The sequence below is a fragment of the Rhipicephalus sanguineus genome, chromosome 2 (assembly GCF_013339695.2).
Source record: "Rhipicephalus sanguineus isolate Rsan-2018 chromosome 2, BIME_Rsan_1.4, whole genome shotgun sequence".
In the NCBI taxonomy this organism is placed as follows: Eukaryota; Metazoa; Arthropoda; class Arachnida; order Ixodida; family Ixodidae; genus Rhipicephalus; species Rhipicephalus sanguineus.
In genome coordinates this window covers 5,093,261-5,111,791 of record NC_051177.1, presented here as the reverse complement: position 1 = coordinate 5,111,791, position 18,531 = coordinate 5,093,261, and the positions used below count along the sequence as shown (strand labels likewise).

General features: G+C 46.0%; 1 protein-coding gene across 1 annotated transcript in view; it reads right to left on the bottom strand.

Annotated features, from left to right (window-relative positions):
• Positions 1 to 18,531, bottom strand: part of LOC119382356 (fat-like cadherin-related tumor suppressor homolog) — a 912,235-nt gene that overhangs the window by 25,222 nt on the left and 868,482 nt on the right. The window contains 1 exon segment of the mRNA XM_049412132.1: positions 15,910 to 16,028. Within this exon segment, the coding sequence (XP_049268089.1) occupies positions 15,910 to 16,028 (119 nt within the window).

Below are 18,531 nucleotides of genomic sequence, written 5' to 3'. Positions count from 1 at the left end.
CCCAGACGTAGGCGGCTAGATAGATAGATACGTAGATAGAAACGGCCAAAGTGCCTGAGGTTCGCTAAGAAATGCTTCGCATTTAAAAACTGCTGTCGACAAAATAGAGACGACTTGTCTTGCCATGTTGTTGCCATGAGATGTCGATGTACTGAAACAAAAAGAAACTGCCCATGTAGCGGCGCCATTTGTCTTCACCCTCATAAACTAATTTAATTCTCAGGCGTTGAACTACAAATCTGATGGATTAAGAAAGCTTGTTAGGCATCACGAAAGGTGCTGAGAAGATAACGAAATTATGAAGAAAATGAACAAGCTTTGTGTGATTGAAACTGAAAGTGCCATTAATTTAAAGGTATTTTAACCAATGAAAATATTTTTTACAAATTAACGGCCATTACTTTATAAATGCCCCTCATATACTTTCACAAAGGCACTACGTTATATTCATACACCCACCATGCAAGTTTTGTTTGGTGCATGTCAACGCATTCACGCACTGCCACTGTAGCGCACATGACTCTTCTAATTTTCTTTTCGTCTTAATTTGATTTATGCCTAAGAAGAAAGAAAGTGACAAGAATAAGGCAATGTTTGCGCAGTGCATAAGTGCGTGGTGAGCAGCCAATATAAATGGCGCCTCACCTGCCCCTTTCATAATTTCCATTGCTGACTGGGCGTGAAGACGAGATCTGTTGAAGAAGTGCTCGATGCTGTGCATAAAGGTCACGATAAGGTTGTTCAGTTCACAGCGTCTGAGCACAAGCCATTTCGCACTACCTATAGTTAAAAACGGCGGAAAATAAAACACGGACAAGAAGGACACAGGACTATATAGCGCTGTCCTGTGTCCGTGTTTTATTTTTCACTGCTTTTACTAAGGCTGTAGAGGAAATTCGACAGACACTAAGTCCACCGAGATCCCACTGCTTGCATGTCTGAGCTGGTAGATTAACTTCCTGGCACATTTTCTTTTGAAATAATTAGAGCAGGCATTCGCACTTATCCCAATTATTATAAGGTACACGCTTTTCTGCAACGTTAGCTGCAATGTAACGTGTAAGGAAGGCATTGTATCGTTCACCAGTGTATGATGCATGATCTACTGACAGATTGTGCATCAGATGCAATTCCCTCACTGTTTTGCTCGTCGCCTTCCATCTCCTGAGACAGTTCCTCTGTATGCAGACAAAAAGGACACCAAAACTCCATCAGCAAGGCTTCTGCCCTTCTTTCTAGTCGGCATCCTCGGGGCAATTCAAATGAACCGAATGCAAGCAAGGAACAACGATATATACTTGCAAATAAGCGACTGCTTGCAAAGAGAGTCCAGCGAACAGCGCTGGTCACTGAATGCGCCACGCCGCGCTCCTTCCCGCGTCGCTGCCATCAGCGTCTCTAGCGGCATCGACGCGCCGAGAGACCCTCTAGCGAAATAAGCCGCGCTCATCACACCTCCCCATTATATATACCTACTGCAGTACTATAAAAGGCTGTTATGCTCTGCTAACGTGCCTGGATAGCCCAGTGGTGCTCGCCATATCGGATTGTGAGAGTTGTCAAGAAATTTCTTCGTCAAGATCTTTCTTTCTGTACTCGCTCTCTCACTCCATATATCCCATGCTGGACAAATGGGAGCAGATGAGGATTCATGATGATGATAGATTACGAGACCGGACCAGCTAGCGTAGACAGCTCCGCTTTCAAAGACCAAGGGGGAATAGTACTGTGCAGCGTAAACGTGCGGCATAGCACACATTCAAGTCTTGGAGTGTTTTTTGGACGATTTGCTCGTCTCACATACAAAGTGAGCTCATGCTCGACACACTGGCGTTTTTGCATTCTCCTCGGTTTTTCTTGGCGAGATGTATATGTACATGTGCCATCATCAATTTCCATTGTATAATGATAGAATTCTACAGTGCATTTTCATTTTTATAACTGTGTGTTTTCTTTAAGACATTACGTGCCATCGTCTTCCAACTCTATAATGGTGCCAATGGTACAGTGTATCTCTATTTTTCGACTGTGCATCTCCTTTCAAACATGCAGGTGATGTGAAATCTTTTTAAGGAGAGGCCATGTTTCGGTTGGGAATTGCATCACTTCACTAGCGCCACTGCATGCTCATTTTTGTTCCCTATGTTGGCGTGCAATAAGCTCAGCCTTGGGTTGGTCTCAGTCACGGGCATACGTTCCTTTCCTTCAGTGGCCCAGCCTTAGGCCTCGCAGCCTCGTTTCAAAGGCTACCCCACAACCACAAAGTACTCAAGATATTCTTTCCTTTGGGGCTGCTTCATTGGGAATGTAGTAACAGGAACGTCCCACTGAAGCGACCACCTGGCCCAAAAGACTTACGCTACGCCAGGTCTGATTCAACGCCAGAACACTGTTGTTTTTCTTGTCACTGATATGCCAATCTGTATGTAGGCAATCAGCCTTTTCTTTCATGTTTATACAGTTTAGTTTGCCATGTGTTTGAGGATATTTTGCAGTGTTTTTAATTTGTTCTTATCAGTTAATCGGGATTTGTCATTGTTGTAAAGAGTCCCGCCTTTCCTTAGAGCACGTAAATTTACGACACCCGCATCGATGAATGCCTAGCTGTTTCAATGTTAGCCTTGTATGCACAATGCTTCCACAAAATTTTGCTAGACAGCTTGTGAGTGCCATGGGCTGTTAAAGGGGCTTTGAAGAGAAGTAATATTATGGTGTTCTCCCATTGTTTCACTTTTAACCCTGTGTCTAGTAGAGCCCCTGCAGATGCAAGTGACAGGTGTGCAATCATTGAACAATGAATACGATGCTGGCCGAGTGCCATTCTTTTGCCAGCATAACGGAGCCTGGTATGGTTCAGTAGGTGCTCCAGCAATAGACAATCGCTGCTTCTCTATGACAAGCCTGTGGTTTAAACAAGCATTTCAGTGGTTTGCAGAGGTCGAAAAATGCTCCCAGAGTATGTCGACTTGTGTTTCTCTAGTGTTGTTCGTGTGCCTGTGCTAGGGAGTAGCAAAGCTGCGTCAGCTGAGCTTCTTGACCTGCTCTCGCACATATTTTTGCAACTACAGTCTCTGGAATTACCCTGCTTTTTCTTTCTTTTGCTAAAAGTTAGTGAATTACCATAGGCTGGGTACTTACAGAAGATGCCCCAGGCCTTATTCAGCAGTTTCTTTGCAACTGTACAACCCTTTGTCCATCAGGAATTTAAACTTGTATTTGCTGTAGCCCAGAAGACACTGGTAAGGCTATTTCAGCCACTGAGATAATATTCTAATTGATTGCATCTAACCTTCTGTTGTTCCTCCCATGTTAACTGTTTCAGTAAAAAGAGGCCAGTCTGCGGTCCCTGACCATGCAGTGGTTTATGGAACAAATTGGTTAGTGATGACGAAAGCTTGATGACTGCAGGTATATGCATTATTCAGGACTTGTCAGTTAACACTGATGGTGAACAGCACATCCATTCGAAACAGCTAAAATTATGTGAACACGGCCAAAACTATGTAGGCTTACAAAATAAAACTTGCCGCCCTCTTTGGTGTGTTATTTTATCAGTGAGCACTGAAATGTCCGAATAAAGTAAAAGGCTCAGGTTCTCAAGCTTTCTGACAGTGGTTCTTGTGGCGAGTAAACTGAACGGATGGTGATTTTGTTAAATGACAAAATGGTAATGGCCTCCAAAGAGTTTGGCTTCTTCAGTAGGTATACGTATCTGTCACAAATTTCGGGTGGTCCCGTGCAAGAGACTCAGCTCAAAGACTCGCTTAGTGGCAAGCATTTATCACACAAAGCACCCCAAAAATAAACAAATGTACAAAAAAAGAGAAGTAACAATAAGCAAACTTAAATTATCTCTTCAATCTAAGCAATAAGTCCTTCTCACAGGTCTATCTCCTGCTAACATGGCTTCATCAGACTAGCATCGAGATCGCTGCTTCGTTGTGCCGCTCTTACTTGATATTTCGCCACCGCAACACCGCTTAATTAATTCCAGTCATCGTCGATGTCCTTCACGATCCGCCTTCGACTATCTTGTGTGACGAGTTAGCCGTCGCCTGTCAACAGAGGTCGTCGTCCACCGAGGCTTGACTGCTAGACCCGTTAGGCCTAACGTCGTCGTCGGTTCCTTCGCTGACGTGGCCCTCCGGAGACTGCCTTCGGTGGCTTGTTTCGGAAGGGGTCTTGCGCCGGGAACGTCCGTACTTGCAGGGCGCGGAAGCTGCGTCGCCGAGGTGCCTTATTTGCTCGAACGCCATCGAGTTCGCCGGCTACACCTCGGGACGCCCGCGTCACCGGCCGCAGACCCGAATGCTCGTCGCTGCCATTGCCAGTGCGTCTGCTGGCGATGCGACCTTCCTCTGCCGAGCCCAGGCAGACAATGCCCGCTACCTTCTCTTCGTGTTCCTTGACGGCTCGGTTCGCGTGCCTCGAGCTCTGTGGAATATTCCAAGCACGCGCTCGTGCCCCTTCGAATGTTTCGAGGACTTGGTCGTCATCGTTTTCCCGCCACCTGGCTCTCACTCGTGACAGTATCACTGCACCACCATAGCAATTCCTCTGAAGCCTTGAAGGCATTGGATGTTGTTGGGCATTACATTGTGTGCCAGGATATTCAGTTGTGTTTTGCTGCTATGCTCTTCATTTTTGGTCGGCTTGGCTGAAAGAGCTTCACTGTGCACATTAAAGCCTGTGACCTCGACCGTTTCCACTTTGCATGCAGCGTCTACTAAATCCATGAACAAGGTGCTTTGGAGCTCCCAAAAAATTAAACTCCTACTCAATATTGTTGGGAACTAAAAAGCCACACACATATAAGCAACGGCAAAGTGTGCGTGTTTAACAACGTGAGTGTGTATAGTGAGAGACCACATGGCCTCTCCGTGTTTACCTCTGTGTGCGGCTGTGAATTATGTACTATTGCAGCAGCCGTGAACTAAAGACATGTAGAAACATGTTTCCCCGGGACGCCGCTCTCGCCATGTATTGTGAACAAGAGAGCAACGGAACGGCCCTCCTCCTCCTCGAGGACCCCGCCTCCATCGGGGCAGTCTGCTCGAGGCTCTGTAACCACGAGCAGCTCAATAAAGTTTCTCTTCCGCCCTCTGATCCTGCGTTCTTGATATACAACAGTTTTGGCGACGAGGATGGGATCTCAGATGGTATATCCGATGGGACCGAAGATAGCATCTCCGATTGAATCACAAGACAAGTGTTAACAACATCTTGCTGTGGTGAAACTGGACTGTTCAATCATGGCAACACCGGCAGACGGGATAGCAGCATCAGGAGATCGCAGCGTGGTTACGACGCCGGTTGGAAGGCTTGCCGAGTTCAGTCCGGACACTGGAAGCATCGAAGTCTACAGCGAAAGATTCGAGGTCTTCGCAAGTGCTAACAACATCGACGAGCCGAGGAAGGCGCAAGTGTCCTTGACAGTCCTAGGTGAAAGCGCCTACGTGACACTACGAAGCCTTCTGCTGCCTAAGAGTCCTGCTGACTCCAAGTATGCTGATATCACGAAAGTGCTGCGCGAGCACTACGCACTACGGAGATCCGTAGTCATGTAAAGGTACAGGTTCCATCGCAGGGATCAAGGCCAAAGTGAAAAAATTGGAGAACTCGTCGTCGAGCTCAAGAAGCTAGCGGCAACATGTGAGTTCGGCAGCTTCCTTGAAGAAAGTCTTCGAGATCGGCTAATCTCAGGTCTTCGCAGCGAGGACATCCGATGCCGTCTGCTGTCGTTACCGAACAAGGAGGCGACATGGGAACGAGTTATAAACATCGCCACCGCCATGGAAACCGCAAAGAACGACACCAAAGAAATTTTCCCAGCTCCTACGGACGTCAACTGGCAGAACAAGCCGACGCCTAAAAGGAAGCCAACGAGCAAAATCCAAACAGCGTCCACAATGGGGACTGCCACCTGTAAAGTATGGAAGCCGCGGAAAGAAGGACTTTCTCGCGAGGGACAAGGAAAATGTTTCAGGTGTGATGATGAGCATTTCGCTAGGGCATGTCCATTTTTGCAGAGTCAGTGTTTCAAATGTTCGAAAAAGGGCCATGTAGCTAAAATGTGTCGAACTAAACAAACGCATTGCATTGACCACAGCACAACAGAGGCGAAACTGTTGGCAATAGGGCATAACCAGAGAGATGGTCAGACATCTCCTTTAGTAGTAAAGCTACACATAAATGGCAAAGAGGTTCCAATGGAACTTGATACAGGATCAGCAGTGTCTCTAATGTCGGAAAGCGAATTCAAAAAATGTTTTCCCGATGCTGAGTGGTCCGCAACTGATGTGCACTTGGTCACATACAACGGAACACCTGTAATTGTGAAGGGTTCCGCGCAAGTTGATGTGAGCTATGGCACACAGCGCCATGAGCTGCCGCTTGTAATAGTCAAGCATGAATCGGGCTTGAGGATGCCAACACTTTTGGGGCGTAACTGGTGTCGAAAATAAGGTTAGATTGGTCAGAAGTCGTACCTGTGTACAACATTCAGACAGAAAATTCTCTTTTGAAAAAGTACCATGAAGTGTTTGCAAAAGGATACGGTAGAATCACCCGGGCTTCAGTGGGAGCATTGTTCTGAAAGAGAATGTGTCACCCCTTTTTTGTAAGGCTAGACCACTTCCATACGCCATGTTGGAGCAAGTTGAAAAAGAATTGCATGACCTTGAGAGAGCTGACATCATATATCGAGTCCAGCACAGTGAATGGGCGACCCCTCTTGTGATAGTGCCAAAGAAAGACAATTCTGTTAGGATATGCGGGGACTACAGAATTACTGCAAATCCGCGTATAGAGGTGGATCAGTACCCACTGCCTTTACCGGAGGACATCTTTGCATCTGTAGTAGGAGGCACACATTTCACAGTTCTATAGATCTCTCTAAGGCTTACCTGCAACTTCAACTTGATGAACGCGCCCAAGAGACCGTGAACACTCATTTGGGTCTTTTTAGATTTAAAAGACTGCCGTACGGAGTAGCAAGCGCTCCGGTGATGTTCCAAGCAGTAATGGACCAGATTTTACGAGGAATTCCTGGCACTGCATGCTACATAGAGGATGTACTTATTTCAGGAAAAGATAAGCAAGAGTGCTACGAAAGAACCGAAAGAGTGCTTAAGAAGCTACAGGATCATGGAATCCGCAATTCAGAAAAATGCTCGTTCTTTCAAAGCAAAGTGCGCTATCTGGGACACGTAATTGACAAGAATGGGTTGCACCCAGCACCAGACAAGGTGGAAGCTTGCTCCGCAGCCAAAGGATGTTACACAGCTCAAAGCATTTCGTGGCCTCGTTAACTTCTATGCAAAGTTCATGCCAAATCTGGCAACTCTACTTGAGCCATTACACAACTTGCTATGCAAAGGAAGTGCATGGAAATGGTCAAGTCAGTGTGACAAGTGTTTCAGAGAATGCAAAGAATTGCTGCGTAATAACCTGCTATTGCAGATTTATGATGTCAGAAAAGATTTGCATCTGACATGTGATGCGTCTGCATACGGCTTAGGGGCAGTGCTGTCTCATGTGGTTGATGGTCGTGAAAAACCTGTTGCCTTTGCGACTCGATCAATGACCCCAACTGAGCGCAATTACACACAAATCGAGAAAGAGGGAATTGCGATTATTTTTGGAATCAAGAAATTTCACAAGTACTTGTATGGTCGCAAGTTCGAAATTTTCACGGATCACCGGCCACTGACTGCTCTTTTTGACCCAAAGCATCCTGCAAGCTCTGTGGCTGCTGCGCAAGTGCACCGTTGGTTACACGTACTGTCAAATTACCGTTACCAGGTCACGTATAAGGCAGGACGTACGATTGGCAACGCTGATGGTTTGTCGAGGCTCCCCCTGCCTGAAACTACTGAAGAGTCTGAAAGCATTTTTTATTTTGCACCGATACAAGGCCTTCCTGTCACAGTTAAAGAGGTTGAGCTAGAGACAGCCAGAGATGAAGTCCTCCGCGTTGTATGTGAATTCACATGGAGCGGTTGGCCAAACAAAATTTCTGACGAGCTAAAGCCGTACTTTGTAAGGAAGTTAGAAATGAGTGTGCACATGGGTTGTTTAGTGTGGAATAACAGAGTTGTGATTCCCGCTTCACTTCAAAGTGACGTTCTTGGATTGCTGCACGAGCAGCACATCGGTATTACTAAGATGAAGGCAATTGCTAGATCAATGGTCTGGTGGCCTGCTATTGATCGCAGTATTGAGGAAATCACTAGAAAGTGTGATATTTGCCAGAGTGTTGCTTCGTTCGGTCAGCCCACTCCATTGCAACCATGGAGATGGTGTGAGAATGCGTGGGAGAGAGTACACTTAGATTTTGCAGAGAAAAATGGCAAATCATTTCTCCTTGCTGTGGACTCCCATTCGAAGTGGCTAGAGGTAAAAATCATGAACTCCACAACAGCGCAAAAGACAATCGAAGTAGTGAGATCTATGTTTGCTGCATATGGATTGCCACACGAAATTGTTACAGACAATGGCCCTCAGTTCAGGGCTCAAGAATTTGAGGACTTTCTAAAAGCAAACGGTGTGAAACACACGCTAACTCCTCCTTACCACCCACAATCAAATGGCGCGGCAGAAAGAGCAGTACAAACGCTGTCGCTTCTGCTGCAGGGAGTGAGTGACCAAAAGAAAAAACAGCAAACAACACTACAACAACAAGTGGATAACTTCGTGTTTGGGTACAGAACCACTCCCCATACATTCACAGGGCAGACGCCAGCTGAATTATTCTTGAGAAGGAAACTGCACACGCGGCTCTCAATGCTGAAACCAGACCTTGCACGAAAAATGAACGAAAAAGCAACGCACATAAAGGAGAGCGCAGACAAACAATGAGGTCGCTCAAGACAGTTTGAAAACGGGGATCTCGTTTACGTAAGAAGCGTTCGAGGTGAAACCGTTAAAGGGACACTAAAGGCAAATATTAAGTCGACGTTGATTGTTGAAATAGCGATCCAGAAACCTCGTAGTGCTGCTTTTATGCCAAGGAAGTGCTTATTTTGAAATAAAATCACGTTTTTAGTGGTCCGCATCACGTTAGCGCGCTTCAAATCTCCCGCCTGAAAATACGACTTTCATACGTCACTGCTGCCGTGCCCAACGTTGCCCGCTTTTACTGCGCGGCCGCCGACACCAGTAGCAGCAGAGCGGAAGTAGCGGGACCCACAGTAGCAACAACGGCCATCGAAGCTTGCCGCAGTCCCACAGCGAGCACACACGCAGAGGTTTTGACTGTTTAGCACACTGGCGCGATGGCATGACACTAAGCCACAGTGAGCGTAAGGGTTCATTCCGCGGCACCCAGTGAAAAGACACACCGGTTTCCTTGCTGCAGCACTGGCGTTGTGCACCATTCGGGCATCCGGCAATATCACATGCATGCGGCATTTTGTCGAACTTTCGGTCATAGCGACTTTCACGAGCGCGCAAAACACACGCGGCAGTACGCGATCCCGAAACTACCACTGAGACGCGACCGCATGAGCGAAGCAGGGCGCCGGGCGAGGCGCAGTTCGGTGAAAACGGAACCTTTGAACCACGCGCGCCGTTCCCCATATGGCAACGCCACGGAGGTTCTTTTTTCCATGAATCAAGCGGAAACGAACAAACAGCATTTTATTACGTCTTTTGATGCTCGGAAGGTTCTTTTTTTACTGCTGCTAGTTTGATTACTAGTGATTTATTGTAGGCCGACTTCTATACGTCATCGGGATCACTTCGAAAATGTCCCACCCGTGGCGCTCATCATGTGATACATTTAGCTTAATTTCTCGGTAAGTAGGGCACTGCTGTTAATAATATTGCCGTTTTAGAAGTTGTCGTACATTGGGCTTTCACTCTGACATAAATTGTTATTTGCCTTTAGTGTCCCTTTAAGTGGTTTCCTGGAAAGATAGTCAACAGAAGGTCCGCCATGACATACCTAGTGTTTGTTTCGGGGCAACTAAGATTCTGGTGCACGTAGACCATTTGCGCAGCCGCAGCACGCCAGGCGATATCCCATTTCACGGGGACGATATAAGCTGCCCACAGACGGGTAATGCAAACGAAGCGCAGACCGTTGGCACAGCGCCGTCAGCTCCAGGCTTGACGCCGTCGCATTCAGACACGGAACCCTCGGAATCACCTCCCAACACAGACAGTGGAAATGGGAATGCTCTCAGGCTCTGAATTACGACACCTTTAGTCTTAGGGGGGAGGAAGATGTTGGGAACTAAAAAGTCACACACATATAAGCAACGGCAAAGTGTTTAACAACGTGAGTGTGTGAGAGTGAGAGACCACATGGCCTCTCCGTGTTTGTGCGTGGCTGTGAATTATGTACTATTGCAGCAGCCGTGAACTAAAGACATGTAGAATCGCGTTTCCCCGGGTCGCCATGTATTGTAAACAAGAGAGCGACGGAATGGCCCTCCTCCTCCTCGAGGACCCCGCCTCCATTGGGGCAGTCTGCTCGAGGCTCTGTAACCACGAGCAGCTCAATAAAGTTTCTCTTCCGCCCTCTGATCCTGCATTCTTGATATACAAGAAATATGCAGACCCTCTTTGTCATCTCATCACACTGAATAGCCAATCACAAAAACCTGGCATTATCCCAGTCATTGCCTTTGGGCAAAGAGAATTTTTGGATATCATGGGCCTTGAGATACTGTAATTGCTGGCAAACTCATCATGAGCTGCATAAAAAATTAATGTCTAAAAAGGTCCTTAAGACTTGTTGCATGAAGTTCATAGCGATTCCTGCGAGTTTTCTAGGCTTGTAATAGAACATCCTGTAGGAGGCTTTCAAGGTGTGTATATCTACCTAACATCTCAACTGAACTTGTAATAAACCTGTCGATTTTCCTCTTAGATGCTTATTTGAAGTTTTCTAGCTTTTCATGTGTTTCATGGGCAGTAACGATGTTTTCTATGTCACCTAAATTGTGTATTAGCACTCTACAGCTTGAATGAATTTTACCACACTGCAAGAAAAAGGAGAAAATTAGGAGATAAAGACACCTTGGCTCACAAATCTGTGAAAGGGCTCCCTTAGGTTTGAGTGTGCGCTCGAGATGAGGACCAACAGTTGGGCGATTCCACCGCAGCTTCTTCGTGTTCTTGAAAAGATTTCTCTGTGAGAACAATCATAGGAGCCTTCTTCCCAGTTTACATAGTGTGCGCAGCAAGTCTGTTGGGTGGTTGCTCAATCTTACCCAGACGAGCTGCAAATCTTTCCAGCTCCTGAACAGCTTGTTACAGCTCCTCTCCAGACAAGCTCCTGATCGCTTGTCAAGCCTTTGCAAACGGGTAAATCAGATGGGCCGTAGGAATGTCGTCTGCACAACAAATCATCGCAATCAGTTTGTGCTGAGGGCATCGTTTATTCTATCCCCTTGTCTTGTGGACGCACATACGTTGGTCAAACTGGCAGATGCCTTCATAAAGATTGTTAGAGCACAAGTACAATGTGACAGTGGGCATCCACTGCCGAGATTGTCGGTGCTTGCCTCAATTCACCAGCACGAGTGTGCTGCGCAGGTGTGGTGACAAAATGACTCGAAAAATCATAGAGCCCCAAAATGTCGTGCACCTAAAAGACGGCTGCGTCGTACCCCTTCCATAGCCTTTCCTATCGGGGGCTGGATAATCATGGTTCCCTCTTGTGGACTGTTTTGAATGTGTATCTGCTGCTGGCTTTGCCCATTTTGTTGCGCCTTTTTGTTGTGGTTGATATGTGCTTTATATTTACCGTGGCATAACAGCAATAAAACTCCAGTTGTTAGTCAGCGCCTGTGCCCTGTGTTCCTTCTGTCTGTCTTTGTCAAGTGCACGCTGTTTTTTGCCTTGTAAATCTTTCCACCTGGAATGGACTTATGGTTCGATAATTCCACTTTTGGATCATTTCATTTTCCATGATAATGACCCCTTTTAAGCCTCTTGTTTTTTCCCGGTTATATAGGTATTCAACTGTGTAACTGCGTGCCACCTCTCATTCGGTCGTTTTGGTGATTTCATTTTACAGGTGTTGCTGTTGTATCTGGCTGTGTTCTTTTTTGTCGTTGGTTTTGGTGCAGATCATCGGAAGCCTTGCGGACATTGTCTAGCTGCAGTTATGTTTTCAATAAATGTTCACAGTTGTTAGTAGCGCTTCGTCCTGTGTGCTCCTTCTTTTGTCCCGTCTATTGCGCTCAATTTTCACAAAGTATGTTCTATCACCAAGTGGTCCTCACCTCAAATCTGCTAAAGTCCTGTTGCATGGCTGTGCAGCATATGACCGTCAGAAATAACCTGCAAACAGAGGCCTACTGCCATGGACTGCCATGTTGCGATGCAGCGACACGCTGATTAACAGGCTCCGCTCTCCCACGCTGAGCCGTGCTACCGCGAATGAGTAGCTATTGTTGACTAGCCCGAAGCTCTGGATCAGGCTAGAGATGGTATTGTGAATACTACACCGTTGCAGTGGTCTTCAACATGAAAGGATTATATCTTGCTAGTGGAGGGCCCAAAAAGAGGGCGGTCATCTCTGACCAGCAACGTTTTGTGCTCTTGCCTCTGTACGGACAGTGAGGAGTTGTTTTCAACACACTGCACACTTCTCTGGCTTTTTACCCTCACACATGGGCAAAAAGTACAGTACTTTGCAGTAAGCCCATTTCATTGCTCTGAAGGAGCCTTTGCAGAAAGAAGTTGCACACGGTACCGCATCAAGTTCCTTAGGCAGTTTGCAGCCTCCACAATTAGCTGCGGTTTCTCAGATGAGCGCCACAAAATAAGAGAGTGATGGAAAAGAAAAAAATGAGGCACTGCTCGTCAAATCAGCAGGAGAGAAAACCACAATGTTATAGTTGGGGCATTTTTTTGATGGTGCCCACTATGCAGACTGCAGTGCACCACACTACAGTAGACTCTCATTTAAGGGAACCTGAAGGGACCAGGAAAATGTGTTCCGTCTAACAGGAGTTCCTTTTATACTGAGAGAGCAGCAGGGCTGCAGAGTTCAAGCACGAAACCAATCACACCACAGGCAGTTGTTCCACTTAATTCCGTTGAAGAGATTTCCATTTACTGAGAGTCTACTGTATTTACAAAGCAAATGACATTGCTGGATTTCAGCATAGCGGCGTTAGCAACTTGATGCGGGCGTACAAACCGTGACGTCACTGCATTGGCAGTGCATTTTCGGGGGTCACGCATATTTACAACATCACAGACAGGGTTGGGCGGCACCCACGGAGCCTCTGTTGAAAGGCAGCATTGTTGAGTTGTGTGCGCGACAGCACCCTTTACGTTTGAAAAGTCGATGCAGGATATCCTTTCCCAAAAAGGCCAGGTAAGAGATATTCCTCTGTCGTCTTTCCGGAAGATGTCCCCCCCTAACGTCAAGGAGTGCCCTTCTGTCAGGGCACAATGACCGCACAGGGTGGCAAAGAAGATATTGCTCTGTTCCCATGGGAAAATCACAGGTGCATTTGTGAATGTAAAAGGTTTACTCCGATTTAACCAAGCAATTATTAACAAAATGACATGCACTTTTTGCCACCTATGCGCTCATGAAGCTTAGAATGAGAGAGCTGAGCTAGTTGGTAGGTATTCATGTTAAAGAGACAGGGCATGCAAACACGGACACATGAGAGAAGTCAAGGCACCACAAACACCGACCAACAACTGCAAAGGCGCACAACGGTGCAAAAGAAAGAAGGAACAAAAACTTATCTGTGCATGCCCAAGCAATAGGTGAACCACTAAACGAGTTTCTTCATTCATGTGCCAGTAAAAAATCGCGCATTCATCAAATTTTGGCGTGCACTTACACTCTCGACAATATAAAGATAGATTAGATGGTGAGCCTCCGGTTAGCGATCTCTTATGTTCCATTAGTCTCTGGTTAACCCAGCGAGCCACATGCCCTCCGTAGAAGCAGCCGCAGCTTAACGGAATCTTATACACTACACACGTGTGGCAATCAGTAAATTTGTTGGTAGGTTTCACAACACAAATGTCAGTCCGCTTCTTGTCTATGAACCGCTCATTCTGTCTCTGTACGGCGGCACATATCTTACCTAGCTTAATGGCAGCCGTAAAAACAACATTATTACCATATCTACCCCTACTTTCTTTAGCCTATGCGATACATAATGAATGCAAGGAGTACCAACGACACGCTTTTTCCTATTGCTATCTGAAACTGAGCTTGGACTTAACAAAACGGACTTTTCTAAGAGTTCAGCGACAGTGGCCACTGCCAGGTGAGGTTAACCTACACCTACAAGACGTTTAACCTGCGCATTAAAGCTGGCACTCATTTTGTGCTCACAAGACTTAGTGAGAGAAGACTTTAGGTATGACATGGCTATGGCGTTTTCTACAATCTTAGAATGTTTCGACAAGATGTTTATCAGCGGTTTAGAAGATCTAGGAGAATATTGCCAGCAAATGTGGTCCTTCTGAAATGTTACAGAAATGTCTAAAAAGTGTATTACATCATTCTCGGGCAATTCTTTAGTGAAGTTAAGACCTTCTTCATTTAATTCAAATTGTTTGCTCACTGATGTAACTACCGATTCAATGTCATCACCACTAAAGCACATCAAGTAATCGTCCACGTACCGCAAATACTAGATAATACAATTACCTAAGGTGTCCTCTAATTGTTTGTCGATCTTGATAAGGTATAAATCGCTAAGAATCAGAGCAAACTTAAAACCAATGCAAATTCCTGATTTCTGCACATAAATGCCTTCCTTTGAACCAACCAGCTTTGACATTAAATACGTGGCAATGATTTTAAAAAAAAGCCTCCGTAAACATGCCACAATTATCAGTGAAAAACGTTTCCTGCACTTGATCATCAATACAATCTTTAACACGTTTTATCAACCCTTCATGTGGCAAGGAGTAATAAAGGTCTCAGGGTTCTCCTCGGAGAGAAAGTGAACTAGGCACCTAAGAATTACACATGCGAAAAGGGTCACTGAGTAAGGTTAAACAGTTCTGCAAATACAGTGGAATCTCGTTGATACGTTCTTATTTTTATTTCCGGCCAACATCTCTTGGAAATAGTGCATTTTCATGCGTTTAATACGATCGCGTTTTTGCCCCAAATTGGACAATATGACCGTGAAAGTGAATCTTGACCAATATATCTAGAAATGCTACATTTACTCTGAGGCATACTAGGCCACGATGTGCACTTTGCAGAGCGTCCATTGATGCTTTCCACAAGGATTTACTGCTCGACGTTGAAGAGAAGAAAGTGGCCAGCCACTGTGGCTCAACACAAGGTCCCATGGAGCTAAAGAGGAGGAAGCACCCAATGTGAAGAATAATGCCCTCTTTCATGTGCTATGAGCCAAGTTCCGAAAGGGGCCTGTTATGTTTCAAGAAATATGGTGGCGGACCAAGTTTTAATACGGCATACCTTGTTGATACGTTCCCGTTTCGTACGATTTCCTGGTGCCAACGTTCAAGGTATTGTTATCAAGTGAAACTGCACAATGTTTTAGTGAACTGAGATTGTAAGTTTACCTCGACAGTATGTTTCTTCTTGTGCATGGAAATGCGCATGCCTTTTTAAAGCATTGCCATGGCGAGGGCTTTGCCAACAATGCTCATGCGCTGTGATAACACGGCGGACAGCTTTGCCTGCGGCTGAATGAAACAGGCTTGAGAGGTCCTCCTTCCCCTGACTTTTTCCGTGAAAGAACTGTACTTTGCTGAAGACGTCTAAGCAGTTCATTATTTCACATTTGATGATTGTTTAACAAAAATGAAAAAGCTTTCCTGTTAGAAAGCCAGGTGAAGCGTTGTATATGCTGGGGGTAGGCTAAATAGAATGTATTTATTCAGCATGATTAAGCTGGCCAGCTGATATATATCATGTAGGTTGTGGAGAAGGCTCACCTGCAGGGCCGTGTCTTCAGAACAGTCCGAGCCTTCATGGCTGCCAGCTGCTTCATCACCACTAGACACATCTTCTTCTTCAGCATGTGCTGCCAGGTCGGAGTAGTCCCAGCAGTAGCCTGCAGTTTTGAAATATCCTCATGTTATCTCCAGAGCAAAAACATTAATGGCACGTTTTGGGAAACCCCACCAAGGCCCACTGGCAAACCTTACACTGGAACCTGTAGGGCACCATCTAGGTAAGGTCTTGCCAAGGAAATTTTTGAAATTGTTTCGTCATTGAACGAAAAACTAAGCAGTGTTGTTACCAAGTAGGCAACCTTGTGGGGCCTGAAAAGATGAACCGCTCTCTCGGAACACACGCAGACACTTCAAGCCATTGAGTAACCAAACACGTGTACGTGTACATTTATTTTTTTACATCAGGGCGAGCTCACCAGCTGAATCTAATACATAAGTAGTAACACGCTAAGTAACCTTATACAATGCCAACACAATACGCAGAAGACCTAACACACAAAATGTACCGCGAATGCAGCACCTACCACAAGGGGTCCACGGGAAACGGTATCGTCCCCATGGTCTGCGCACCTGCCAAACCCCAAAGAGCCTCACTGTTGTTTCCTGTACGCCGGCTTAACCTCCCAGGCGCCGGTGCCATCACACTAAGCCTATATCGCGCGAGCACAGCGCCTCCTCTCGCTCGGCGGCTGTTAATGCTAACTGCGGCTAATACCCCTGTTACACTGGACATTTTAATGTCATTCGAATGGAATGACATTTGCATCTAATGACATTATGCGGCTGCTACACAGGAATATTTAATGTCCTTAGAATCAAACGACTGAAGAAATGAAATGAGTTCGAAAAACACATTCGCCATCACAGGCAAACCGAATGTATACTCTTTACCCCAGAGACTACCTAAAATGTAGCATTCAGCATTCCCAACTTCACATGCATCCATACAACTCGCTATTAATGTTGCTTTTTTAAGGCATCTGTCATTTTAATGAGAACAGGCATACGCAAGGATGTTGCAAAATCTTTTTACTGTCTACTTCAGTGGCGTCTGGCTGCCGGCCGTAGTGTAAACAAACAGACACCCGTGTTACAGTGTATTAGAAGACCTGTGTGCAGGTGTATTTGCAGCGATGGCATCAGCTCCACGAGTGCACTGAACCCTGTTGTGCCAGAGCACCTGACCGAACGGGGAAGCGAATAAACACGTGCACTTCGTTGGAAGTCCCCGGCATCGCGGTCAGCGTCTGCCCTGCGACCAAGCAAAGGGCCAGCACTTGCGACCTGGAAGCAGGGATTAAACCCTGCATGCATTGTCTACGATCGCGGAAAGCGTCAACACCTGCACGGCAGACCGGATAGCAATGCACCGGGAGAGGACACGTCACAATGGACTGGGACCTTATTTAAGACCGGGCTGGTCCCTTGTTAAAGAGACGCCCCAGCCGACTTGGTGGAGCTGGCAGGCTCTGTACTGCTATAACCTGCTATAACCTGCTATACCTGCTATAAGCGTTGTTACTGTTTCATAAGCGTTTGGCCTCCTTGCTCTGCTACTCAGCGATAAGTCCGTTCTTCGGCTACATCGGCTCGCCAGCCTCACAGCTTTCATCGTCACGAAAACCCCATTCGTAACAACCCAGATGGAGGCATCTGCACTCATAAGGCTATGGGAAGACAGTTTTCTGGAGTTCTGTTGCAAACTGTTTTCCCGCATGAACACATGCGAGACCGCGTTTTGAAAGCGAATAAACGTGAAACGCTCTGGGTTTCTGTGCTTGTGCTGTTGCACTGCAAACTGCCACGGGTGTATCTGTCACTTCGTGTTGGGGAAAGCTTCAATAGAAGCGGCACGTCTTTTTTTTTTCTTTCTTTTTTCCCGTCACGCTGCGCATGCATTAAGCGAATGCACTCCGCCTTGTTTCACATGCATACTCAACAGGCTGCATCTTGATTCTTCTTCTACCTGACAATCAAGTCTCTTCAACTGTCTTATGCGCTTTTCTCGCAACGCCAAGTACAAAGCAACTAAATGCTTTACTTACTGCAGCTTAGCGTCGTTGTTCAGTACACTGTATTGTTCAGCGGCACTGCTATGTCAGCCATGTTGCTTGTGTCCATTCTACCGGCTGTGGCTACTGGCTAAGCATCGTCTTGGCTTATAGTGGCCAGATATTCTGCGCCATAAAATTTTTACACATATTTCACAGTGATGCTACAGAGGACTTCTGATTTGGAGCAATTTTTGAAGCAGCGAAATTTTCATTTTGGAGCGCTTTGTAGCAGCAAAAATTTCCATCTTGGAGCACTTTGGAGCAGGTAATTTTACATCTGGGAGCACTCTGGAGCAGCTATTTCACATCCTGGAGTACAGTGGAGAAGCAAGTTGCATTTACATTCAATCACCTGAATAATTATTATGGGGCTCTTATGAAGAGCTAGAAATATTTCGATTCATTCCAAGCCTCATGATGAAAATCATCTCAGGAGCACTCCATACTTTACTCGATAATGCAAAAATACGGCCGTCATGCAGTTGAGTGTTCTGAAATGATCTCTTCAGCAATTATTTTCGAAATACTGTCAAATAAACAGAATACT